The sequence below is a fragment of the Muscardinus avellanarius genome, assembly GCF_963383645.1.
Source record: "Muscardinus avellanarius genome assembly, chromosome: 6".
NCBI classification, from domain to species: domain Eukaryota; kingdom Metazoa; phylum Chordata; class Mammalia; order Rodentia; family Gliridae; genus Muscardinus; species Muscardinus avellanarius.
Window position 1 is genome coordinate 53007424 of NC_137791.1, and position 27630 is coordinate 53035053.

General features: G+C 37.3%; 1 protein-coding gene across 1 annotated transcript in view; it reads right to left on the reverse strand.

The window, feature by feature from the left end:
* Nucleotides 1-8196: 8196 nt before the first annotated feature.
* The window catches only part of LOC308264038 (uncharacterized protein C4orf17), a gene marked incomplete at both ends in the record, with an annotated part of 56385 nt that continues 36951 nt past the window's right edge, over nt 8197-27630 (reverse strand). Inside the window, 5 exons of the mRNA XM_080697185.1 lie at nt 8197-8329; nt 19578-19776; nt 21361-21473; nt 23390-23597; nt 26288-26369. Of these exons, the coding sequence (XP_080553311.1) occupies nt 8197-8329; nt 19578-19776; nt 21361-21473; nt 23390-23597; nt 26288-26369 (735 nt within the window). The remainder of the gene's footprint in view (nt 8330-19577; nt 19777-21360; nt 21474-23389; nt 23598-26287; nt 26370-27630) is intronic.

Below are 27630 nucleotides of genomic sequence, written 5' to 3' on the forward strand. Positions count from 1 at the left end.
TATTATTTATAATATTGTCCAAAGCATTAAAAAATTTATCATCATATTCAGAGGCAAGTGTATGAGCAAATGTTTCCTTAATTTTTCTTTTTAAGGCATCAATATCCAAAGAGTTGTTACTAGAGATGCTGGCTAAATGCTGATGAATAGAGTTTTACTTATATTTTGCATGGTTGTATTTTATTTTATTTTATTTTTTCCATATTTATTTTTAATTGGTGCACTGTATTCATACATCATAGTGGGATACATACTTTTGTAGACATACATGCACACATTGCCCAGTCAGCCCCCACCCGATCCCCACCCCGTTCTCTCCCTATCCCCCCCTCCTATGCTTGGCTTAATAGTTGACATCTAGTATTATAGCAATTTATCCAAAATTAAAAATGATAATCTCTCATAACAGTTTCATTTGTCTGATACCAAGCTTTTGATGACTTAAAGATAACATTTCAATATTTCTTTTTGCTTTCTTTCTTACCAGAGAATCTATTTTTATCTATTTTTTAGGTGAAACTATCATATATTTATATATTTATTTTTCAGAAAAAAAAATCTATCCTAATATGGAATATGGACTCTAGGTACCCACATCGATCTTGAAAAAGAACAAAGCTAGAAGATATATATTTTCTGATTTCAAACCATATAAAGCTACAATAATTGAAACAGTGTAGTACTATTTTAAAGGCAGATATATAAACCATTGGAGTTAAATAAAAGCCTAGAGCTAAATTCTTCCCTATATTGTCAAGTTATTTTTGACAAGGTTTCCACGAACATTTGGTGGTGGAAATAATAATCTTTTAACTAAATATTGTTGAAACATAATAATTACATGGAAAAGAATAAAATTGGACCCTTACCTAATCCCATATACAAGTATTAACTCAAAATAGATAAAAGACCTAAATATAAATCTTAAGACTATAAACTTTTAGGAGAAAATCTGGGTCATAAAACCTCACAACATTGAAATTGGCAGTGATTTCTTGGTTATGATTTCAATGGCACAGGCAACAGAAGAGTATACAAACTCCCTAAAAAATAAAAAACATATTGTATATCCAAAGACAATGTAAACAGAGTTAAGAGTTACTAATAGAATGGGATAAAATATTTCCAAATGCTATATCTGAAGGTATATTAATATTCCAACTAGAAATCCTAAAAATTAGCAACAATAAAGGCAAACAATGCCCTTTAGAGATAGGTAACAGACTAACATAAATAATGAATCTCCACAGATAACCAATCTTAGTTGTCTGTTGGATGGAAACTCTTGTTTCTCTGGTTCTGGTGTGTGTTACCTATTTCTTCTTGGTAGTTAATCTCTTTGAGTATTTTCTCTAGTGCTGGTTTTGAAGACATAAATTCCTTCAGTTTCTGTTTGTCATGGAAGCTTCTTATTTCTCCATCTAATTTGATAGAAAGTTTTGCTGGGTAGGAAATTTTTGGCTGGAAGTTGTTTTCTTTCAAAATTGGGAATATGTTACTCCAAGCCCTTCTGGCTCTCATAACTTGGTTTGGGAAGTCTGGAGTGATTCTAATTGGTTTGCCTCTGAATGTCACTTGGCCCTTTGCTTTTGTTGCCTTTAAGATTCTCTGCTTGGCTTTCACATTGGTCATTTTGACAATTATGTGGCGTGGGGATCCTCTTCTCTGATCCTGTCTAAAGGGAGTTCTATACGTTTCCTGGACCTGCGTATCGACCTCTTGCTCTATGTCTGGAAAATTTTCTGCTATTACTTCCTTGAAGAGATTGTTGATCCCTTTAGTTTCACTTTCTTTTCCCTCCTCTATTCCAATTATTCTTAGGTTAGCTCTCTTAAAATGGGCCCATATTTCTTCAATATCAGATTCCTGCTGTTGGATATTTTTTCCTAGATTAGAAACTATGCGTTCATTTTTGGAATGATCATCTTCTAAGAGCGAGATTCTGTTCTCCATGTGTTCTAAGTTGTTTGTGCTTTGAATTGAGGCCTTTACTTCATTAATTGCATCCTTTATCTCTTTTTGGCTCTCTCTGAGTTCTTTTCGAAGCACCTCTATTATTTCTACAGTTATTTTCCTGATTTGATCTTCTAGAAATCTCTGATTTTCTGTTTTATCGGGTTCTGATGTTGTGGGGTTGTGAGCATTAATTGCTCCAGTATTATTCCTCTTTCCCATGATTTCGGAAGTTTGTGCCTTCTCTGGGTTCTTCCCTTGGGTCACTATGACTTCACTTAAGGTGCTCTGGATCTCGAGTTAGTAGTATCTCAGACCCCACTACTCCTTTACTGGGTTTTATCACAGAGTCTCCGACCCAGAGAGTCGATAGAGGCTGCTTTAGACCGTGGGGGGTGCCAGGTTGCACGTTCTCCTATGGTGTGATATCACTGCCACCGCCCCTCTCCCACTGGGTCAAGTCCCAGTGAGTACAGTACTGGGATTTCTCCGCTGTGGCCCGCAATTTGACTCACTGTTCTTGAGTACGCAGATGTAGCTGTAGTGAGTTCCGTGCTGCTGCCACCGGTGGCAATATGGTGCCGCTGCTACGCCCTCGGCTGTTGGGCTGGCGTTTTTTTTTTTTTTCTTGGTTTTGATTTCCACTCTGAATCCCTGCAGCGTGTGCTGAGCTCAGACACTGGGAGCTTTAGATGTCCTCTGCGCCGAGAAATCCCGCCTGGCTGTTCCGCAGCGGCTTCCCTCGGCTTGCTGTGGCCATCCCGTGAATTCGCCGGCAGTATGGCGCTGCTGCCGCGTCTGCCGCGTCCTCGGGCGTGAGGATATCCTCTGTGGCTCTGTTCTCAGTCCGCTTTCTCTCTGGAGCCTAGTGATTTTTTTTGTTTCTCTGTTGATGTTGTTTTCTGGCTTTGAAAGGCGCTGATTTTGTGGTAATGGATATTTGTTGTTAGCGGGGCTCTTAAGCCCCGCTTTTCTCGGTCGCCATCTTCCCGGAAGTCCTTGTATTTTAAATTAGTGATACAAAATTGACTAATGTTCCAATGACATCTCAAGGATAATTGATACTCTTTTTACTAATTGACTTTTTATCCATTGTAGAGCTTTTTTGAATTTATTTATCTTATCCAAAAACTGTTGATCTATCTTAGTTTGTTATTCTCATACAAATATGAGAATAATTATGTTAATTAGTTATATATTTTTTATTTTAGATAGAATTATGTAACGCCATACCTGTAACAGCACTCACAGAGGCAATGGTTATAAATTCTACTATTTATAAAATGATCTATTTAATAATTTTTTGTTGTTGTTGTTATTGTTTTGGCCCTAAAAGGCCAGCAGCCACAATGTAAGGTCTAGGTGGAGCCAAATATTCATTGTTTTAAAAAATTATATGGTTTGTTGCCAGAAAGAAACATTACTTTGATATTTAGATTCAGTAATATTTTAGTATACAATAGTCTTATTATAATAAACATTATCATTATGCTCTTCATCACAATCAGTAAAATACCCGTATGGCCCCCAATTTACAAAAGTGAAATTTTTATGAGTAGCAATCTGGGCCAATTTTGCTTTACATGTATTTTAATGTAACAGCATAATTTTAATTTTTTTAAGAAACTGTTTTACATGGCAAATCTAAGGGAGCTAAGAAAGTAATGGTATAATTATTCATATGATGAGGAGCCATCAAATCAGTAGCATTAAGTAAAAAGAAAAAGCACCAAAAATTTAAGGTGTAATCCAGTCCCATTGTTAACATTGTATCCCCACCATTGGGGAAATATTGGAAGACATAGGTCAATTCCCCCAAAACAAATAGGTAAAGTCTCATATCCCAATGTGAAGTTTATCAATTCTTCTTCTTCATCTGGATGGCTTAGTGGCATTTTCTTCCAGGGCCAAGAGATGGCATTATTCCTGAATGGTTGGTGAGCACTAGTGGTGCATTATCTGTCCAGTCAACAAGCTTTAAGTCCAATATGTGTAGTTGTCATCACTCACCCCTGAAGCACAGGACAATATGGCAATTATTGCTGAAAAACATCTTGTCTGGTGTCACCCGTCCTCCAGCTTCTTTAACTATAGTCTTTGCCTTCTTACTCAGATTCTTTATTTGTACCCATGTCAGGTAGGGTTTCTTTTCCAATATCTGCATCTGGTGAAGCTGGAACCATAAGTTTTTCATCTTTTTTTCTCCACCGGAGTTTTCATTTGGGGATCCAGAATTGCTCGCCATTTTCTGTGGAGACAAGAGCATAACCTCTGCCTAGGAAATATAATTTTCCTGGCTTCCATTCATTATTATGGTCCTTAACCCAAACTGCCTGATGTAATAATGGCTTCTTCTTTGTATGGAAATGCTTCTTTGCTCTGGTAATATCAGAAGACTTTTTAAAATTTAAATAGTTTAAAGTATAAAGAGTTGTATATAAAACTTCTCTGGGTTACATACTCCCCCTCTTTTGTTTAGAAAGAAGAAGCTTAATAGTAGCATTAGCACATTCAACCAAGGCTTGACCTTGGGGGTTGTAGGGGACGCCAGTAACATGGGAAATATTCCATTTAGTAAGAAACTGTTTAAATGCTTTAGAGGTAAAAGCAGGTCCATTATCTGTTTTTTTTGTAGAGGCACTCCCATAACCACAAAAGTGTTTACTAATGTCAGTCTTGCTGCCTTGGAAGTTTTACTTTTAGTAGGTATTGCTCATATAAAAGAAGAATAAGTATGTATAATTATCAAGGCTAAGGAATAAAGAGGTAAAGAAATATGAGTAAAGTTTATCTGTCAGAGATCATTAGGTTTTAGGCCCCTAGGGTTAACACCTGTAGGTTGTTTAGTTAAATGAAAAGGCCGGCATATAGGGCAATTTTGTGTAATTTGTTTTGCTTGAGAAAAAGGAATTTTATATGCTACATGTAACCTGTTGGCATTTGAATGAAAAAACGTATGTTTCTCCTGAGGTGAGGAAAAAACTGCTGTCAAAAGAGCATTAGCACCAGTATTTCTTTGTGTTAACGGGCCAGGGAGATTGGAGTGTGATCTAATCTGGGTAACATAAAAAGGCTCAGATTGGCGTCTGATTAAACATTGAAGCCTGAGAAACAGTTACGTAATAGGTGTAGGGCCATCAGGGATATATGCGGTTTCAATACCAGGAAATAAATGAACTACATAAGCTGAATCAGATACCACATTTAAAGCCTAAGAACATCTTTCTAACAATGCAATCAAAGCAAACAATTCATTTTTTTTGTAGATTGATAAGGGGTTGGGAGTTGTAATTTTAAATTAGGACCATAAGTAGCAGCCTTATGTTGTTTAGTAGCATTGATATAATAAGTGGGAAATTTAGAAATGGGTTGTGAGACAACAACAGAATTAATAATCCAATCACATCTAATGAGGAAATTTTATAACTTTTCTGGAGGATAATGAAAAGTAATATTACCAACAAAATCAGCCAAAGCAATTTGTAATGAAGTATAAAGATTAAGAAGACTATGAAAGGTTTCTTTGTTAAACGGCATAGTAATAAATTCAGCATTATATTCAGAAAGAGAAATAATCCTTTTTTTTATTTAAAACAATTAACGTAGACACATGTTCAATATAAGGGGTGATTGTTTTTGACCCCTTATGGTGGGTATACACCCATTCTAATGGTTTGTCTCTTTGGACTATAATTCCCATAGGTGTATTAGGAGTTTTCATGATTAATAATCCTATTCTTTTGCCAGGTTGATATTGTTGAACAAATGCCTCGGAAATTTTTTGTTTTACCAGTTTTAGCTCTTGTTTTGCCTGGGCAGTAAGCACCCGTGGACTATTTAAGGAAGGATCCCCTTCTAAGGTGGCAAAAAGATGTTGTAAGGCATAATTTGGAATTCCAAGAGTGGGTTAAACCCAATTAATGTCTCCTAACAGTTTTTGCATATTAATTAAAGTACAATTGGCTGGATTGTTTATGCGGTCAACTTTGGGTTTTACTGTTTGTTTTTGCACCACATAACCTAAATAGTCATAAGGAGGCATTGTTTGAATTTAAATCCGCAATACAAGGCTGGCGCAAAATGTTAGTTCTGTCAGCAGTCTCAATAGATAAAATTTTCTTACTTTGATATACACTATCTTGTGCTCCCAAACCTACTAAAGTAGTAGGGGGTTTTTGTTTAGGCCATCCTTTTGGCCATTCAACTGTTTTTATAATAGATATGTCTGCTCCAGTATTTAGCATGCCTGTGAAAGGCCGCCCCTTAATAGTAATAGTAAGAATAGGTTTATTATTTTTTTGTAAAAAAGCAGTTACCCTATGATATTAATATTTTTTACCTTTCCACCTGTTTCTTATTTTTAGTGTTACACTTAAAATAGGGAAGGATTAACAATTGAGCAAGATATTCTCCTTTTCTAATCTCCACATTATCGGAGACATGGATCAAGATGGAAATTACCCCCGTATAATTTTTTTTTAATTACACCAGTATGTACCAGAAGGCCCTTCAAAATATTATACTGAGACCAAGAAGTAATCCCACAGTATTTTTTGGAATAGGGCCCACATATTCAAAATTTATTTTATGAGGATTATTAACAACCAACAATCGTTGAGAATGAGGGGCTGGTAAATACATAGTAGCACTTCCTTGAGTGACTGTAGCAAGAGTCATTACATTTTGTAAAGTTATAGGAATGGTCTTGTCCTTAATTGTCATATTTTCCAAAAGTCCTTTTAATTTTTTGAGTTTTTGTTCAGAAAATTGTCCCTCATTTTGTTTGGGGCTGAGAGAACACCCCCTTATTAGTTTCCCTGATTTTTTTTTTGTAACTCATTTCCAATCTTATCAAATTTAGATTTACATTTACTTTTTCAATGTCTCCCCTTCTTGCATCTAGGACATATCCCAGGGAGTGTTGATTTCTCCCCCTTTTGTCTGTAGTTATTTGTTTGTAAGGGGATTCTACATTCTTTCTTTATATGTCCGGGTCTTCCACAATTAAAACACTTTCGCTTATCTATATCCTGTATTCTCTTGGTTTTGATTGCCGCTATTTGTACCTTATGTTTCATGGTTTCTATATTTTGACATGTCTTCATATACTCTAAAACATTCCCGGCCTCTCTAATGGGCCGGATAGCGGCCTGACAATTTTCATTAGCATTATCAAAAGCTAGTTGCTTGGGTAATATTTCTGACAATTCCCCGTTATTTATGGTTTTCTGAATAGAATCCTGCAGTCTCCCAATGAAGGAATTATACTCTTCAGTGGGTCCTTGTAAAATTTTTGTAAATGGCTCTCCTGTTCCTGTATCAATTTTTTTCCAAGCCAAAATAGTAGCTTCTTGAATCCAATATATATGCTGCGGTTGTACATTTTGGATCTGAGTTGCTTGGTCTGACCAAGCCCCAGTTCCAGTGAGTAACTCATAAGACAACTGAGCCTGATTTCCCCGAGCCAACTGATCACGCATAATTTATTTTGCCTCCTCACTGAGCCATCTGCCATTGTGAATATTGCTGTCCTGTAAGGACCATCTTTGCTACTGTATAGAAATAATAAGGGATCCAGTTCTCTGCCCAAGAGTGCAAGAATTCAACACAGTAATTAGAAACAGGCCCATAAAGCATGCATGCCTTTTTGAAAGAAGAAATAGTATCAAATTTAAGCCCTCTCCATTCAGTTTGCTGCAGCGGACCAGGGTTAAAAGTGACAGGGAAGGTAAAAGCTAAATGAGCAGGATAGATTTAGGCGAGACTGGATTCGTTCTGTGCTCTAAAAGATTTATGCTTTCTGCCACAGGGGCCGAAGGGGGAGCGGGCGTGGGCGCCAAGACGGTCGCTCCGACTTCTTTTCCTGGGCTTTTGGAGGCAAACATTATGTCCTTTTGTTTTTTGGCTCGATCTAAATCTTTCTTCGACAATTCATATACTTGAAGTGATTTTTTAGTTTCACTCTCTATGTCTAAAGCCTTGCCGTCAATTTGTTGAATGGTCATTTTAATTAAAGACTAAGTGACCCACTACTGAGGGAGGATTTTCTCCCCTTGCCAATAGGCTGTCATAATATTTTTTTTCGAACTCTGTCCCATATTTCTTCATCTAAAGTTCCTTCATCAGGAAGCCAAGGATTATATTCTGCGGCTAGAGCATAACAATTTTGCAACTCTTCTTGTGATACCTTTATCTTATATTGCTTTAAAAGATAATATACTAATTTTGTAAAAGGATTCTTACTTACTTGATTTCCCATAGCTGCTTACCTCTTTCTGCAGCGGCCTCCTCCCTCTTCTCTTTGGGGGCTCCTTCAAGTCCCTGATTGCGGGCGCCACGTGTGGGGATTCTTCCCTGGGACTTGGGAGGGAGAGACCTGAAATGAAGACATGGACAGTAGTCTCTTAGACCACTGACAACTTTATTCTCTAGAACTAAGTTTTTATACTTTTTTCCCCTGCACCAAAACCACAACTTCAACAGAAAGAAAAACATCAAAGTACAATCTCAAACACAATGCAGAATGATTGATGTAGAACATACGTCATATGCTTGCAGAATACAATCATGGAGGGAAAATTAAAAAAACAAGAAGAAACAAAGAGGCCTGGTTAAAGATTATTAAGAGCATGATTACAGCCAGTTCCCGCTCTCACCAGTGGGTTGGGGGTAAGAAATTCCGAAAAGACCAGAAGTCACCCAGAGTCTGGGAAAGCTTGACTTTTCACCAAACTGCCTTAACTCTTTCGGAACCTTTCGTTCCTCAGGTTTCTTCCATGTCCTCCATCAATGATAATGCCTTCTTTGCTGGCCCACTCTCCTTTATTATTGCACTTTTCCCCTGGCAGTTTCCATCCTAAAAGCAGTAAGAATGTCTTTTGTTTCAGGGTCTACTTTGTGATGAATCCAACCTTAGACAAGATTTAAAAACTATAAAAACTTTCTTTTTTCGTTCGTGTGTGTGTGTGTGTGTGTTTGTAGGACTAGAGGTAGAACCTAGGGACATCCTACCTCTGAACTATACTCCCAGCCCTTTTTTAAAATTTTTTATTTGAAATAGGGTCACACAAAGTTGTAGAGGGCTTCACTAAGTTAATGACACCGGCTGCAAAAACTAAACTTTCTACAATATCAAATGGATATTTACTGAACAAAGCAAATAACAGATAATTTGGTGAAACACAAAAGCAACAAAAACAATATTAACATAAAAAAATAATTGTACTGAAAGGCTCCATTTAGAAAAAAAATCATAAGCCCCTAGCAGCTAGCTAATAGTTAAAACAGCCAGCTAATAGTTAAAAAGAAAAAGTGTATTTTACTGCAGCTTACAGCTTAGGAATGTAAGATATGCGATAAGCCCGCCCCATCTTATCTATACTGTCTGGGCCAGAGCGCCTTGACCCGGGAGCTTACTGACTGCACCTGGTATTTTATCTAACACTTGACTACAGAATGTACTTTTTAAATGATTTTGTAATTTTCTGTAAACGCATGCAATTTAGCCCCAAACCCCCTAACTAATGGTCTTTTCCCTATAAACACCCTCAGTTTCAGTGGCTCGGGGCCAAACTCCTATACGAGTCGGCCCCAGTGCACTGGCTCCTTAATAAACCTTTATCTTTTGCTCATTGCATCAAGGATGTAGTCTCTCGTGGTACTTGATGTTGCTTATCCCGAGGTTGATTGAGGGTTTCCCCTCGGCAGGGGTCTTACAGTACAAAACCATATCTATATGCCCTATCAGCAAATATAAATGGCCTAAAACTGCTCACTCAAATTGGATATTTATTTATTTATTTATTTATTTATTTTCCAGTACTGGGGGGTGGAACCCAGGGGCATTGAACCTCCGAGCTACACCTCCTGCCCTATTTTTATACTTTATTTTGAAACAGGGTCTCACTAAGTTGCAAAGGGCCTCACTGAGTAACTGAGGCTGGCTGTGAACTGCAATCCTCTGGTCTCAGCCTCCTGAATGCTGGGATTACAAGTGTGCACCACAACGCCGGCTTCAAATTGGACTTTTAAAAAGCTAATATATGCAGTATTTAAATAAAGTTAGTGATGTTGAAAATAAAAAAGACATACTAGCCAAATAAAAGGAAGACAAGAGTCACAATCTTCACTTTGGATAAGGTTTAGTACTTTACAAACAAGAGAAAGAAGAGATATTATTGCTGAGAATGTAATCTTAGTACAGATCTACAGTTATGAATATGTAGTAGTTAGTACAGTGTTAAAATTCATTGAGAAATGAGGAAAAAACTTTGAAAGTTAGATACAGTAGTAAGAAACATATTGGTATAAGGAAAATAATTTGTGCTTCCTGGCTCATGATAGCTCAAATTGACAAAAGATAAACATATAGGAGATATATATGCTATAATTAGTAACATATAATTGAAATATATTAATTGAAATATATAATTGAAATATATTAAATTGTATAGAATCAAAACAAAACAAAAATGCATCTTGTTTCCTATTGTCCGTGGAACATTTCTAAAAGTAACTATATTAAAGCCGGGCATGTTGGTGCATGCTTGTAATCCCAGCATTTGGGAGGCTGAGACAGGAGGATGGTGGTTCTCAGACAGTCTCAGCTGCTTAGTGAGGCCCTTTGCAACTCAGTAAGACCCTGTTTCAAAATAAAGAATAACAAATAGAACTGAGGGGGTAGCTCGGAGGTAGAATGCCCCTGGGTTTCAGCCCCAGTATCGCAAAATAACGTAAATAAACATAGCTATATTAGATTATTAAGGGAAATAAATTTTTCAAAGCAGAAATTTTATAGGCAACTTCTCTGATAATAGTACATTAAACTAAAAAATAAAGTTGGTGGGATAGGATAAAAGGTTATAACTTAGAACTTTTAAACTTTTTTCTCAAGAAATTCTTGAATGAAAGAGGAAGCAAAGTCAAATTGTAGAATATTTGGGGAACAAAAATACACATCAGACCTATAGTTCTAGGTAAAGCTCTAATGAGAAGAAAAGTCATCACCTTAAAAATGCTAATAAATGATAATGACAATATCAACTCGAGATGATAATGAACCTAAAGAAATGATAAATAAAAATGAAAGATATGAAATAGGAAAATTATTAAACATATATAAATCTAAGATCCACTTTTTTGAAAATGATAGTGAAATGTAACAAGTCAAGGAAAAAAATAAATACATAAAAATTAGATTTGAGAATAAACAGGAACTTTTAATTTAGATACAATTCTATCTTAATTGTATGAAAATAAGTTTGGAAATCTGAATTAAATAACCATTTTTTAGGAAAATGTAAAACTCCAAAATTGATGCCTCCACAATACAGAAAATATAAACTGACCAGTTATTATAGAAGAAATAAAATTGTCAAAGTTACCATTTCCTAGAACAAAACTTACATTCTCTGATAAAGATAATTTTAGCAAAATTTCAAGGAAAAGGAATCTACAGTGCTCGTGCAAACTCTTCATAACAACAAAGAGAAAGAGTGCTTCAAAATTAACTATGAATTGAGCATGCCCTTGATACTTATTAGTAGCATCTACTGGTTGAGCACATAGATTTCAGCCACACTTTGAACTGACAGGGGTCCTGCCCATCGTCAGTGGTGCGGGGCTGAACAGGAAGGTAGAGTGCCGACGACTCGAACACACACACACCCACGAGCCGGGAGTCAATTCAAGCAAGATCTCGTTTATTTCTCTCCAAGCAATCATATATATAGCACAAAACCATGAGGGGAATTCCCATGGGAAATAGCCTAGCCTATTGGAATAAAGATCACTAGCATGTAGTTTACAGCCAATCCCAGGCCAGTACATGAGCCATTCATGTGTGCAGAAGATCCTTTAAAGGTAAAAAGGGAAAAACAGCTCAGTCTCCCCACCCATAATGAATGGGGAAACCATGATTTCGTAGCTTCCTCCAAGCACCATCTTAGCCCCTTTTCTGCTGAATCATTTTACAGCAAAAGTTCTTAAACTTTACTTAAAGTTTTGCCTTAGGCTGCATCTCATTAGGCGCTGTGTGGACACACCCCATCATTGAACCAGCCACCAACCCTCTCCATAGACAATACTGGAACATAGTTCCTACTCGAAAGTTTTTATTAGCCTGGCATAGTGGCACATTCCTGTAATCCCAGTACTTACGAGGCTGAGATAGAAGAATTGCAGATTCGAAGCTAGCCTTAACAACTTAGCGATGCCCTTAGCAATTTAGCGAGATCCTGTCCTGTTTCCAAATACAAATAAAATAGGGCTTTAGGGCTAGGTATAACTTGGAGGTAGAATGCCCTGTGTTCAATTTCCAGCAATACACACACACACACACACACACACACACACACACACACACTTCTTATCACCTTCCCTTTCAGATAGATCAACAACCATGGAATGATACTTACTCCACTTTGAGGCCAATGTTAGATTTACTCTGTGGAGGGCAAAACAATGTCCAGGAAAATAAAAAGAAAATATCTGAATCCCTAGAACCTGTAATTATGTTATATTACATGGTAGAGTGGAATTTAAGGTTGCAGATTAAATTAAATTGCTAATAAACTGACCTTAAGATGAAAGAGATAGTCTTGGATTAACTTGGATAACAGGCAGGCCCAATGTAATCACACAACAGTCATTAAAGTACAAAGGTGGACGATTCAACATCACATCGGTTTGTTATAAAAACAACTCAACTGGCTGCTACCTTTGAAGATAGAAGATGATCTAAGCAGTGTGGCTAACCTCTAGAAGATGGAAAAGGTAAGAAAACTGACTCTCTCCAGGAGCCTCCAAAAGGAACCCAACACTGCTCTCCTCTTTACTTTAGCCCAGTGAGACACATTTCAGACATCTACCCCTAGAACTATAGAAGAATAACTCTGTGTTGCATTAAGTCACTAAGTTTGTGGCAATTCATTGCAACAACAGTAGGAAAAAAATACTGCTCTTTCTCTTTCACCAGATGAACACAGTTGACAATGAAGCCCTCGGTGGTGAAGCCACAAGATGGAAGAACCTTGGGCTTCTATATGGTCCAGCAAAGCAAAGTCATCCAGGGACTATGAACACACATTTTAAACTCTTATGTGAGAAATAAACCTCTCTTGTAAATAAGACTGTAATTAAAACATTTAATACAGCTTCTATCTTGTTTTAGTAGTAAATGATATATAAAAAACTAAGACATTTAGGTGAATCAGAAATACCTCAATCACAGAAGAATCTATTCTCATCTTTTATCCCTATCACTTACATGTCTTTAATGAGCTATTTTTTCTATAGCATGTGGTCTGTATTTTCACTCTTAGAAGCAAACATGATTTGGTAGGAATGATCGAGTTCGTGGTGCGTAAGGGAGGGTGATCATATTTGTCACAACTTATCCTGTTCTGAGTATAATTCTCTGTGCCTCAGTCTTCTTGATTTAAACAATGAGGAAAAAATAGTAGCTACCACAAATTATTATAATTATTATAAAAATTAAGTGTTACTATATCTAAGATGTTTAGAATTATTCCTGACATGTTATTAAGATTGTATATAAACAAGTGGATACATACACATGTGCACATATGAAATATATATTTCCAATATCAATACAAACATTATAAATAGAAGACTGGCTAATCAATACATAGAATATATCCATATACTAAAAGGACAGTAGCTAGGTCCCAAGAATAGTTAATTTAAAAAATATAAAATATTTTTCAACTTTTTATTGGTGCATTGTAGTCATACTTTTTTTTTTTTTTTTTTTTTTTGCAGTACTGGGGATGAAACCCAAGGGCATTGTATCTCCAAGCTATACTCCCAGCTCTATTTTTTAGTCTTTTATTTTTGAAACAGAGTCTCATTGAGTTGAGAAGGGCCTTGCTACGTAGCTGAGGCTGTCCACAAACCATTATCCTCTGGTCTCAATGAAGTACAAGATGATGGAGGCATATATGTACACATCACCCAATTAGCCCTTACCCAATTCCTGTTCCATTTCCTCCTCCTCCCTCCTTCTCATGTTTAGCTTAGTGATTGACTTTGATATGTTTGTCAATATACATCATGAACATTAGAGAATTTTCCTCTTCCCCTTTCCCATCCCCTCAGGTCACCTTTTTTTTTAATTATTATTTTTTTTATTGGTGCTATTTTTTTTATTGGTGCACTGTATTCATACATCATAGTGGGATACAAACTTTTGTAGACATACATGCACACATCACCCAGTCAGCCCCCACCCAAACCCCACCCCATTCTCTCCCCATCCCTCCCTCCCATGCTTGGCTTAGTGGTTGACGTCTAGTATATCAATTTATCCAAAATTAAAAATGATAATCTCACATAACAGTTTCATTTGTCTGATACCAAGCTTTTGATGACTTAAAGATAACATTTCAATATTTCTTTTTACTTTCTTTCTTACCAGAGAATATTTTTTTTCTATTTTTTTAGGTGAAACTATCATATATTTATATATTTATTTTTCAGAAAAAAAATCTATCCTAATATGGAAAATGAACTCTAGATACCCAAAACGATCTTGAAAAAGAACAAAGCTAGAAGATATATATTTTCTGATTTCAAACCATATAAAGCTACAATAATTGAAACAGTGTAGTACTATTCTAAAGGCAGATGTATAAACCATTGGAGTTAAATAAAAGCCTAGAGAAAAATTCTTCCCTATATTGTCAAGTTATTTTTGACAAGGTTTCCACGAACATTTGGTGGTGGAAATAATAATTTTTTAACTAAATATTGTTGAAACATAATAATTACATGGAAAAGAATAAAGTTGGACCCTTACCTAATCACATATACAAATATTAACTCAAAATAGATAAAAGACCTAAATATAAATCTTAAGACTATAAACTTTTAGGAGAAAATCTGGGTCATAAAACCTCACAACATTGAAATTGGCAGTGATTTCTTGGATATGATTTCAATGGCACAGGCAACAGAAGAGTATACAAACTCCCTAAAAAAAAAAAAAAAATATATATATATATATATATATATATATATATATATATATATATATATATTGTATATCCAAAGACAATGTAAACAGAGTTAACAGTTACTAATAGAATGGGATAAAATATTTCCAAATGCTATATCTGAAGGTATATTAATATTCCAACTAGAAATCCTAAAAATTAACAACAATAAAGGCAAACAATACCATTTAGAGATAGGTAAAAGACTAACATAAATAATGAATTTCCACAGATAACCAGTCTTAGTTTTCTGTTGGATGGAAACTCTTATTTCTCTGGTTCTGGTGTGTGTTACCTATTTCTTCTTTGTAGTTAATCTCTTTGAGTATTTTCTCTAGTGCTGGTTTTGAAGACATAAATTCCTTCAGTTTCTGTTTGTCATGGAAGCTTCTTATTTCTCCATCTAATTTGATAGAAAGTTTTGCTGGGTAGGAAATTTTTGGCTGGAAGTTGTTTTCTTTCAGAGTTTGGAATATGTTACTCCAAGCCCTTCTGGCTCTCATGACTTGGTTTGGGAAGTCTGGAGTGATTCTAATTGGTTTGCCTCTGAATGTCACTTGGCCCTTTGTTTTTGTTGCCTTTAAGATTCTCTGCTTGGCTTCCACATTGGTCATTTTGACAATTATGTGGCGTGGGGATCCTCTTCTCCGATCCTGTCTAAAGGGAGTTTTATAAGTTTCCTGGATCTGTGTATCAACCTCTTGCTCTATGTTTGGAAAATTTTCTGCTATTACTTCCTTGAAGAGATTGTTGATCCCTTTGGTTTCACTTTCTTTTCCCTCCTCTATTCCAATTATTCTTAGGTTAGCTTTCTTAAAATGGGCCCATATTTCTTCAATATCAGATTCCTGCTGTTGGATATTTTTCCCTAGATTAGAAACTATGCGTTCAATTTTGGAATGATCATCTTCTAAGAGCGAGATTCTGTCCTCCATGTGGTCTAATTGGTTGTTTGTGCTTTGAATTGAGGCCTTTACTTCATTAATTGAATCCTTTATCTCTTTTTGGCTCTCTCTGAGTTCTTTTCGAAGCACCTCTATTATTTCTACAGTTATTTTCCTGATTTGATCTTCTAGAAATCTCTGATTTTCAGTTTTATCGGCTTCTGATGTTGTGGGGTTGTGGGCATTCATTGCTCGATTGTTATTCCTCTTTCCCATGATTTCGGAAGTTTGTGCCTTCTCTGGGTTCTTCCCTTGGGTCACTATGACTTCACTTAAGGTGTTCTGGATCTCGAGCCTGTAGTATCTCAGACCCCACTACTCCTTTACTGGGTTGTATCACAGAGTCTCCGACCCAGAGAGTCGATAGAGGCTGCTTTAGACTGTGGGGGGTGCCAGGTTGCACGTTCTCCTATGGTGTGATATCTCTGCCACCGCCCCTCCCCCACTGGGTCAAGTCCCAGGGAGTACAGTACTGGGATTTCTCCTCTGTGGCCCGCAATTTGACTCACTGTTCTTGAGTTCGCAGATGTAGCTGTACTGGATTCAGTGAATTCTCTGCTGCTGCCACCAGTGGCAATATGGCGCCGCTCCTACACCCTCATCCGTGAGGCTGGCGTATTTCTTCTTGGTTTTGATTTCCACTCTGAATCCCTGCAGCGTGTGCTGAACTCAGCCACTGGGAGCTTTAGATTTTACCTACGGCGAGAAATCCCACCTGGTTGTTCTGCAGCGGCTCACCTCGGCTTGCTGTAGCCGTCCGGTGAAGTCGCCGTTGCCGCCGGCAGTATGGTGCTGCTTCCGTGGTCTCGGGCGTGAGGCCGGTGTATCTCCTCTGTGGCTCTGAGCTCTGTTCTCAGTCCACTTTCTCTCTGGAGCTTGGTGATTTTTTTGTTTCTCTGGTGATGGTGTTTTCTGGCTATGAAAGGCGCTGATTTTGTGGTAATGGAGCTTAGTTGTTAGTGGGGCTCTTAAGCCCCGCTTTTCTCGGTCGCCCCTCAGGTCACCTTTATTTGTTCATCTATAGTATCTCCTTTGTCTAGAGTTTCTCCTATGATCCATTTTTCCCTAGTTTTCACATATTAGAAAGCACAGCCAATTTCTTATTTTTTGTGACTGACTAATCTCACTTAACATAATATCCTCCAGTTCCATCCATTTCCCTGTAAATTATGTAATTATGTTTTTCTTTATGGCTGAGTAAAATTCCATTGTGTACATATCCCATAGTTTTGTTTTATTTTTATTTTTATTTTATTTTATTTATTTATTTTAGTGGTACTGGGGATGGAATCCTACCTCCAGGCTATACTCCCAGACCTATTTTATATTTTTATTTTTGAAAACAGGGTCTCTTAAGCCAGCAAGGCTGGCTTCAAACCTGCACGATCCTCCTGTCTCCGCCTCCCAAGAGTGGGGATTACAAGCGTGCGCCACCACGCCCGTTCCCATAGTTTTGTAATCCATTCATCTGTTGATGGACATCTTGACTGGTTCCATAGTTTAACAATGGTGTATTGTGCAGCTATGAACATAGATATACATGCATTATTTTGGTAGTTTTGTTACCATTCTTTTGGGTAGATACCTAGAAGTGGTATTGCTGGATCATATGGTAGATTTGTTCTCATTCTTCTGATGATTCTCCATATAGTTTTCCTAAGTGGTTATTTGAGTTCCCAACAATGTTTTAGAGTTCTCACTTTTCCACATCCTCACCAGCATTTGCTGTTGTTTGTGTTTTGAATGATTGCCATTCTAGTTGGAGTTAGGTAAAATTTCAGGGTAGTTTTGATTTGCTTATCTGCTAATGATGTTGAGCATTTTAACATGCATTTATTGGCCACTTGAATTTCTTCTTTCATAAAGTGTCTAGTTCACTTGCTCATTTTTTGATTGGATTATTTGTTTTCTTAGTACTCAGTTTCTTGAGTTCTGTGTATATTCTAGATATTAGTCCTGTATTGAAGGAGTAAGTGGCAAAAGTCCCCCACTTAGGAATAAACTTAACCAAGGAGGTAAAAGACCTCTACAAAGAAAATTATAAAACTCTGAAAAAAGAAATCAAAGAAGACCTTAAAGGATGGAAAGATCTTCCATGTTCATAGATAGGCACAATAAATATCATCAAAATAGCCATACTTCCAAAAGAGATCTACAGATTCAATGCAATGCCCATTAAATTACTAAGGTCATTCTTCACAGACATAGAAAAATCAGTTCTTAAATTCATTTAGAACAAAAATCCCAGGATAGGCAAAGTAGCTCTCAGCAACAAAAAACATGCAGGAGGAATCACAATATCTGACTTTAAACTATACTATAAAGCCATGCTAATAAAAACAGCATGGTATTGGCACCAAAACACATAGACCAATGGAGCAGAATAGAAGACTCAGAAACAAATCCACACACTTCTAGCCAATTGATTTTTGAAAAAGGGCCCAAAACATACACTGGAAAAAAGATACCTGTTCAACAAATGGTGTTATTAAAACTGGTTAGCCATATGCAGAAAAACAGAAATAAATCCTACTTTCTCACCCTGCACAAGAATCAATTCGAGATACATCAAAGACTTGGAAATTAGACCAGAGACCTGGAGGCTCCTGGAAGAGGGCATAGGTCCGACACTGCAACACACAGGCACAGGTAAAATCTTTCTCAACAAGACCCCAAAGGCACAAGAAACTAAAAGGCGAATCAATATGTGGGATTGCATTAAACTGAAGAGCTTCTATACAGCATAGGAAATTATCAAGAACCTCAACCAAAAGCCAACAGAATGGGAGAAGATTTTGCCACCTACTCCTCTGGTAGAGGACTAATATCTAGAATATACAGAGAACTCAAGAAACTCAGTACTAAAAGATTTAATATTAGAAAATCTGTTAATATCCACTATTAGCACTAAGTGGAAAACAGCTCTTTTCTGGCCCATAAGGTAGGGATAGTTTTTATATCTTTTTGTATTTGTGTGTGGTACTAGTGATTGTACCCAAGGGCATTCTACCTTCAAGCTACACCCCCAGCCCTTTTTAGTTTTTTGTTTTGAAACAGGGTCTCACTAGGTTGCTGAGAGTCTCACTATGTTGGTGAGGCTGGTCCTGAACCTGTGATTCCTCCTTTTTCAGACTCTCAAGTACTGGAATTACAGGTGTGTACCACCACATCAAGCTTGATTTTTTGTTTTGTTTTGTTTTGTTTGGTGGGTAGGAGATAAGCCTTGTTTTATTTATTTGTTTATAAATAATCTACATTGAAACACTGTAGACTGTAAAACTCAACTCAAATGTTAAAATTCTCAGTCTGGATCATCCAGTCTGGATCAGCCCCAAGCAAAGTTTGGGATCCAGGTCAAACTGTAACTGTCTGTCAGTGATTTTTCTAGTATCAGCGCCTATGCTCGATTACTAATAATAACAGTTAAAGACTGAAATAGTATCTAAATAAACATACTTCTTTTACAAGTAGAATTAAAATGAAGAACAAATAGAACTCTTGTATCCATTAATATTTATTTTTAGCATTATATACAGGTGTTCTGAGATTTACATGTGCCACCATAAAGAAGACTGACTGACTGCTCAATTCTTCTAAAAAATAATGTGATGTTGTAACAAAGTGAAGCTCACATTTGTGAAGAATTAGCCCTGTGTCTCATTTCTACTTTTGGTATGTTAAAGGATAAAATGCTTTCTGAGGACAGAGACTGTATCCTTGTTGTAAACTTCTTGCTGACATTGGCCTTGCCAGCCCGGCGTCCTGAGAATTAGGCCTGACAGGGGACTTTGGCTTGCTGAAATAGTCTGTAACAGGTATTTTCATATTGCTTCTTCTTAAAAACAATGGAGGCTTTTGCTCATCCCCTGAAACAGAAAAAGAATCTAAATAAGACCATAATTTAGACAGTGACTATAACTTCTGCCTTGTTTTTATAGCAAATGATGTTTAAGATGAATCAGAAACACCCAAAATTCATAGACGACTCCACTCATATCTTTCTTTCCTACCACTTAACTCATCTTTAATGAGCTATTTGTTCTATAGCATGAAGTCTATGCTATTTGTTTATTTATTTGTTTTATTTATTTATTTATTTATTTATTTATTTATTTATTTATTTTGGTGGTACTGGGGTTCCTGTAAACCCTTCTACCTAAGGTCTACACTCCCAAACACCTATATTTTATATTTTTATTTGGAAACAGGGTCTCCTAAGCCAGCGAGGCTGGCTTCGAACCTGCGCGATCCTCCTGTCTCCGCCTCCCAAGCACGGGGATTACAAGCGTGCACTACCACGCCCGGCTTTATTTATTTATTCATTCATTTATTGACTTATTTATTTACAGTACTGGGGATTGAACCCAGAGGCATTCTATCTCTGAGCTACATCCCTGGCCTATTTTTATTCTTTACTCTTAAACAGGGTCTCAGTAAATTTCAGAGGGTCTCACTCAATAGCTGGGGCTGACCACAAACCTGCGATTCTCTTGTCTCCGCCTCCCAAGTACTAGGAATTCACGTATGTGCCCCTTTGTACTCTTAGACGCAAACACAAAATAGTAAGAATGATTTAGAGTTGGTGGTGGGTAAGGGAGGATCAGCAAGGATGGGACCCATGAGAGAAGGAGAAGGCTGTGGTCTTGATTGATAAGAGAATAGACATGCAGGTTAAAACAAATTAGTTGCACCATCTGACCTTTCCAAAGTCTACAGTAATAGGAACTTGGAAAGATGCCAAATACCAACAGTGTAGAGAACAGGGCATGATTTGAGGGATTCTTCTATAAAAAACATTTTTAGGAATCTAGAGAGGCAAAATACATGTGGGGCCTAAAATTTAGTAAAGACTTAAAGAGAAGCTATCACTGTCATGTTATGATTCTAGGGTTCTGCGAACCTGGGTTCTAGGGAGAGGCCAGATGTAATAGGCAATGCAGTCAAATGAGTTGTTTTCTAATTTATAAACTGCACTTACTGTTGCCTGTTAGCTGATAAAGCTTCTTTTGGGTTTGGTGAGTCCCAGTGGAATCTTCTGGAGTCTAGAGAGACCCTAAGGAACTGTCATGGATTGCCATATCATGGCTACTATGAGGGGAATTGTAGAAATATGACAGCTTTCGGTTTAAGGCTTGTAGATAGACTTGCTAGCTTGTTGCTCTGTAGTCATTTTTGCAAGGCTTGTTTTAAAGCTTGGGATGCTGCACTGGTGCTGTTCTAGACCAAGACAGGACTTTGTACTACTATTCTCTCTGTTCCAAATTGTAGGCTGGTGCTGGGCCTCTAGCAGGGGCATGGAACTGCCCTTTTGTGCTGTGTTTCAGCTGGCTTGTGGGGCTCCTGCATGTAGCTTGTTGCATTTTCTTCTTCTCCCTGGCTGACTTTCTTTCCAGTGAAATTATCTAGCTGCATGACAGATGAGCTGTGAAGAGCCAGAAGTCTGAGCTCACCATCTTTCTGTGGGTTAAGCAGGATTTCCCTTTTCTCTGAGTTGGCACGACTATACCTATAGCTCCACTTGTCCTGCCCTGAAAGAGTGTCTGCCCCTGATGAGGCACCTTGCCTTCCAGAACAAAGGTGACTTTATGTCAAATTTACCTCTATGAGAAATTCAGCAAAGGCTGTCCCTTAAGAATTGAGGTGAAAATCACCCTTGTGGTTTATTGTTTGCCCTCTAAAGGCACAGATCCTTAAAAATCAGTGCCTCTGAATCACTAGTACTTATTGGTTTCTTTAAACTAACTCAGTAATTATCACAAACTGTACTAACCTTTTGGTGCTTCCTTACTTCCTTCCGATCCTTGACTTGATGCTCTAAATCAATTAAAGATAGGAAAAAAATTAATTCAAAAATACAAATTAGGCCGGGCGTGATGGCGCACGCTTGTAATCCCCGTGCTTGGGAGGCTGAGACAGGAGGATCGCGCAGGTTCGAAGCCAGCCTCAGCTACTTAGTGAGGCTCTCAGCAACTTAGTGAGACCCTGTTTCCAAATAAAATATAAAATAGGTCTGGGATTATAGCCCAGAGGTAGAAAGCCCCTGGGTCCCACTTCCAGTACCACCAAAAAAACAAAACAAAACAAAACAAAACAAATTAGGCTACATTATCAACAAATTCAGAGTATAAAATATATTATTATTATTATTATTATTATTATTATTATTATTATCATGTGTGTGGTGTGCTGGGGCTTGAACCAAGGGGCATTTTACCTCCAAGCTACACCCCCAGCCCTTTTTTTTTTTTTTTTTTTTGGTGGTATTGGGGTTCCTGGAAGCCCTTCTACCTCCAGGTTACACTCCCAGACCTATTTTATATTTTTATTTGGAAACAGGGTCTCTTAAGCCAGCGTGGCTGGCTTCAAACCTGTGCAATCCTCCTGTTTCTGCCTCCCAAGCGCGGGGATTACAAGCATGTGTCACCACACCTGGCATTAAGCCCTATTTTGAAACAGGGTCTCACTAAGTTTCAGAAGGCCTCACTAAGTACTTAAAGCTGGCTGCGAACCCAGATCCTCCTGTCTCAGCTTCCCAAGTACTGGGATTACAAGCATGTGCCACCATGCTCAGCTCATCCCAATTATTTTTTTTTTAATGTTTACAGTATTAAATTTACTTCCCAATAAAAATTTTTCTTATTCTAAATAAATGTCTAAATTGTATCTCATATGCTAGTCACTAGAGATACCTTTCTATTACCTAATCAGATCCTTCTGTTTCTGATTTTATGGAAAATTTATGAGAGAAACAAATTATAATACAAAATTATCCTATCTTAATTTTTAAGGTGACACATTATTTTTTAGTATTCATTTTCTCTGACCTTAAGTTTCACTCAACTTCTAATTTTAAGGCCATAAGATTTTCTCTCCCATTTTAAGTAACACCTTACCAACAATCTTTCAATGTAATGTTATACATAAATACATGTTTCCTTTTGCTATTGAAATTACATAGTTTAAGAAAAATGTCTCCTGAAATAATTTCCAATTCTCTTAGTGGTTATTTTCTCCTAGACAGACCAAAGAATAGGCCAGAGAAAATTAAGTGAAGCAATTTAGTGTTCTTTTTACTGTTCTATACAAAAAAAAAAAAAAATCATGTCTGTGTGATGTGCATTTAACAAAATATACAATAACTATAGCAATATGGTTTCAATTTCCCTTATATCTTCTATTTTTAAGTCAAGCCCCATATTTTACTAGATTTCTTAGGCAGCTACTCTTGCTTTACCCTTAGTGGAAAGGGAATTTTCCTTCAAAGAAGATCACTATATAAGCCCCTGCCAAAATGTCCTTAATGGTAGAATTGACAACTCTCATATTACATTTATAAAAATGAAAGAATACCAATTTATACTGTGGTTATTTACTGAATTGAGTTAAAAACTTGACATATTTAGCATTTGAACAGTAATCAAGAGAATCTGAAGTCTTTATGTACTGAAGGCCCTGTAAGTGGCCATTCTATCTACTTACCTGGTGGATTGGTTTCCATCCCTAGCTCCAGGCAGGACTTTTGATTTTGCAGGAGCATTTGGGGGTGACTTGACTTTGGGGGGCGATTTAGCTGTGGGTGGCTTCTCAGTCTCTGCGGCTGGTTCCGCTGAGGGGCTTCTTCTGTGGCGAGTCAGCAAGTTTATCTCTGCTAGCTCAGAATGAATCAAAGCTGAGATCCACTCTTTTTCTAATTAAAGAAAAAAAAGAGTTTGGAGAGATAGAGGTTGTAATTACCATGTTGGCTAGAATCACAGGATTCATTCTTTTATCCAGCACCCCAGTGTGAAAGGTGATAATATTTTTTTTTTCTGGATAGGTACCTATGTGTGAGTGAGTGTTTCCATAGAAAAGTTTAATTATTTCAACTTGGTTTCTGTTGATTTATGATACTGTAGATGCCTGGGGTAGTAAGTCACTGAAATATTGTCACTGAATAGCAGTGGAATAGTTTAAAAACACTGAGTATAAAACCAGCATTATGCATTTTGGCTGCTGTGAAAAAATAGAAGAATACGAATACAATATAATATCTATACAAAAACAATAAGTACAATATTATCCTACTGAAGTACAGGCTAATAATTTGAATCATAAAGGTATAGGCATACCTAGAAAGGTATACATCAAAATATTCATTGAAATGATGTCTATGGTAATTTTACTGATTACTGCTGTTCCTTTTTTTGTGGTACTGGGGATGGAACCCAGGGGCATTCTACCTCTGAGCTACACCTCTAGCCCTGTTTTTTATTCTTCATTTGAAACAGGGTCTCACTGAGTTGCAAAGGGCCTCACTAAGTAGGCTGTCACAAACTGTGATCCTCCTGTCTCGGCTTCCCAAGTGCTGGGATTACAAGTGTGCACTACCACGCCTGGCTGTCCATTGCTGATCTTTCTAATCAATTTTTCTGGTTCATCTGCTCTTTTTCTCCCCAAAATAAACATTTGTTACTTGTGGAATTTATTAAATGTTATATATAAGTGTTATCTATGACATTTATATGTAAATATATACAATATATATTTATATATACACTATACACACATACTTTTTTATTTTTTGCAATACTGGGGACTGAACCCAGGGACATTCTACCTTCGAGATACACTTCCAGCCCTATTTTTTATTCTTTATTCTGAAACAGGGTCTCGCTAAGTTGTAGAGGGCCTCACTAAGTAGCTAACACTGGCTGAGAACCAGCAATCCTCCTGTCTCAGTCTCCTAATTACCGGGATTACAAGCTTGCGCTACCATGCCTGGCTCACACATTTATTTACACACATACACAAACATATATGTATATGTGTGTGTATATATATACATATATGTATGTGTGTGTATATATATATATACATATATATATATGTATATATATATACATATATATATATATACATATATATATACATATATATATATATACATATATATATGTATATATATATGTACATATATATATATATGTATGTACATATATATATATGTACATATATATATGTACATATATATACATATATATATATATATATATATATATATATATACACACACACACATATGTTAACCCAGGGTCATTTTACCTCTAAGCTACATCCCAGTTCCATTTTTTTTTTTTTTAAAGATAAGGTCTCACTAAATTGCTGATGGCCTCGCTAAGTTGCTGAGGCTGGTTGAAAACCTGTGATCTGTGATCTTCCTGTCTCAGCCTCCTAAGTACTGGGATTACAGGTGTGTGCCACCATACCCAGCTAAATGTTATATTCTTAAACTAGAAAAAATAGAGAATAACTAAAGCCCTGTTGCCCCCAAGTATATTCAGTTGCCTGGAGTAAGGTATGAGTTCCACAGTGCTCTGCATTTAAAAATAGTAGTCTGTTTTCTTAACGCAGTGGTACTTACATTGATCAGTGCACTGATGCTCAGAGAATGGTCTCTAGACTAGCATGATCAGCATCACCTGGGCACTTGTTAGAAATACAGAGACTCGGGCCCCACCTCAGAGTCTGACGAGCAGGAAGGTTTGGGTCTAGCTGCTGCACACCACTCATGGTTGTCTTGTTTGCTGAGAGTGGCAAGTGGTTTTGTGGAACAGGCCAGTCGGAGCCCAAAGGAGGCTGAGAGATGACTGAGTTGATGGTTTGGGTGAAAATTGACAGAGTTTACTGAATCTGAAACTAGGAAGGCTGTGCTATTGCCATTCATACCAGAGGAAAGAAACAGACTCTGCACTCAAAGTTCGTAGAATGCCCAAAGATGTGCTCAGGGAGAGCTGTGGGTGTGTGGAATTGGGAGGTAAAGCACAATCCACCTGTATTTGAGAATAAGATGGCCCTCAAACACAGGTGTTTCATATCACCGCAACAAGTTCATTGAGAAGTTTAGTCTTTCGAGTTTATTGAATGACCAGCATGCATGCAGTTGGATATATAGGAATGCAATGGTTCTGATACCAAAACACTGGGGGAAATAGTATTGCAACATTATCTTTGTAAATACAAGGTAGAAAATGTCAGATGCTGGCATATTTCCAGTTTCTTACAGTAACCTGAGATTAGTATCTGCAAATGCTTTTATCATTTGTGTTGTTGTTATTTTGGAAATTGAACCCAGGGGCATTCTACCTCTGAGATATACCCCTAGGCCTGCCTTTCTTTTTCTTTCTTTCTTCCTTTCCCTCTCTCTCTTTCTTTCTTTCTTTCCTTCTTTCTTTCTTTCTTTCTCTCTTTCTTTCAACAGGATTTTGCTAAGCTGTTGAGGGTCTCATTAACTTGCTGAGGCTGGCCTTGAACCTGTGGCCATTCTGACTCAGTTTCCCAAGTATTGGTGTTACAGGAAGTATTACCAACCCCAGGTGCAAATGCTTATCTTAATCTCACCTTTTGTACTTGCATGAAGCAGCCACTGTGTAACTTCTGCCAGGGAATCAGTATGTAAAATGTCACAGAGCTTTGCCAGGATCTGACAGAGAACATGCGAGTTACAGGTGAGTAAATAAATGGTACAGGGTTTATAAGGTCTCCTTTACTTTGTTCAGCATCTCATCTCCCAAAATTTCACTCTGGACTTGATGCTCAACTCATTCAAGTGGGATTTCAAATAGTACACAGTTGGGATCTTAGCAAAAACATCACCATATGTGCAATAGTTTAGGTTGGTCGAGGCTGTGTGTTTCTTCTTTTGTGTATACTCAATTCTAACATCGTCTAACGCTCCCATCTTCTAACACTGTCACAAAGGGCAAGGATGTCATTCAAGATGAGTCCTGGGTCTGGTTTGGATAATTCTGCATATTGGTGCTGAGTAATAATAACTGCATATTGGTGCTGGAGATTCAGAAGGAAGTGTTAGAAAATGGAAGCTATCAGCTTCTTTTGGAGAACTATCCTTTCCCACTGCACCCCGGGGGTCTAGTTGCAATCTGCCCCTCCAGGAATGGGCTACTCTGCATTGCTCCTCTCCACAGTGTAGGTGAGGAGTAGGGTCTGTATTAGATTCACCATTGCACTTTGATTCTTTGAACACAGTTCCTTTCTGTAGAACTGTGTTCAAATGAGCCATTTTGGGGAGCAAGACAGGCTGGTACATCTAGGAGGTGGTGGTAGCCTTGACTGCAATCTGAGTGCATCAGATAAAAATAGAGGGCCTATGGAAGTGCCACAGGGGCGCTGAGTAATATTTTTTTCCCAAAAAGAATGTAAGGACCCAAAAACGTTGGGAATCTCTGCTAGTGAATCAGAATCCTTCCCTTTAATTTTTAATTTTTTGTTGTTGTTTGTTTTGTTGTTGTTTTGGTCTGAAGTTATAGGGCAAAGTATAGAAGACAGAGATAGGACTATTAAATAATTTGAATAAAATGGACTATAATAAACATTCAAATAAAACATCGAGCAAGTACAGGTAAGGAAGCTTTCAACTTGAGCCTTAATTATGTCTGCTGCTAGAGTTTAGACATATCTGGAATTCCTATCTGTCTCCTGAACTACAGTCCTTTATATCCATTTGCCTTCCACTTATACACACGTAGGTATACTATGGGTACTTTGGACCCAAAATACCTATAAAAAACAAAGCCCACCCATATTTTTCCTCCTACAGCCCAGTCCAAACTTGCTCTTCCTTCTGATTTTCCAGCACCAGTATGCAGCAAATTGTCCAAGCCAGACCCAAGGCTCATCGGCTGTTCAGTAAGCAAATCCAGTGTATTCTTTTTGTCTCAATG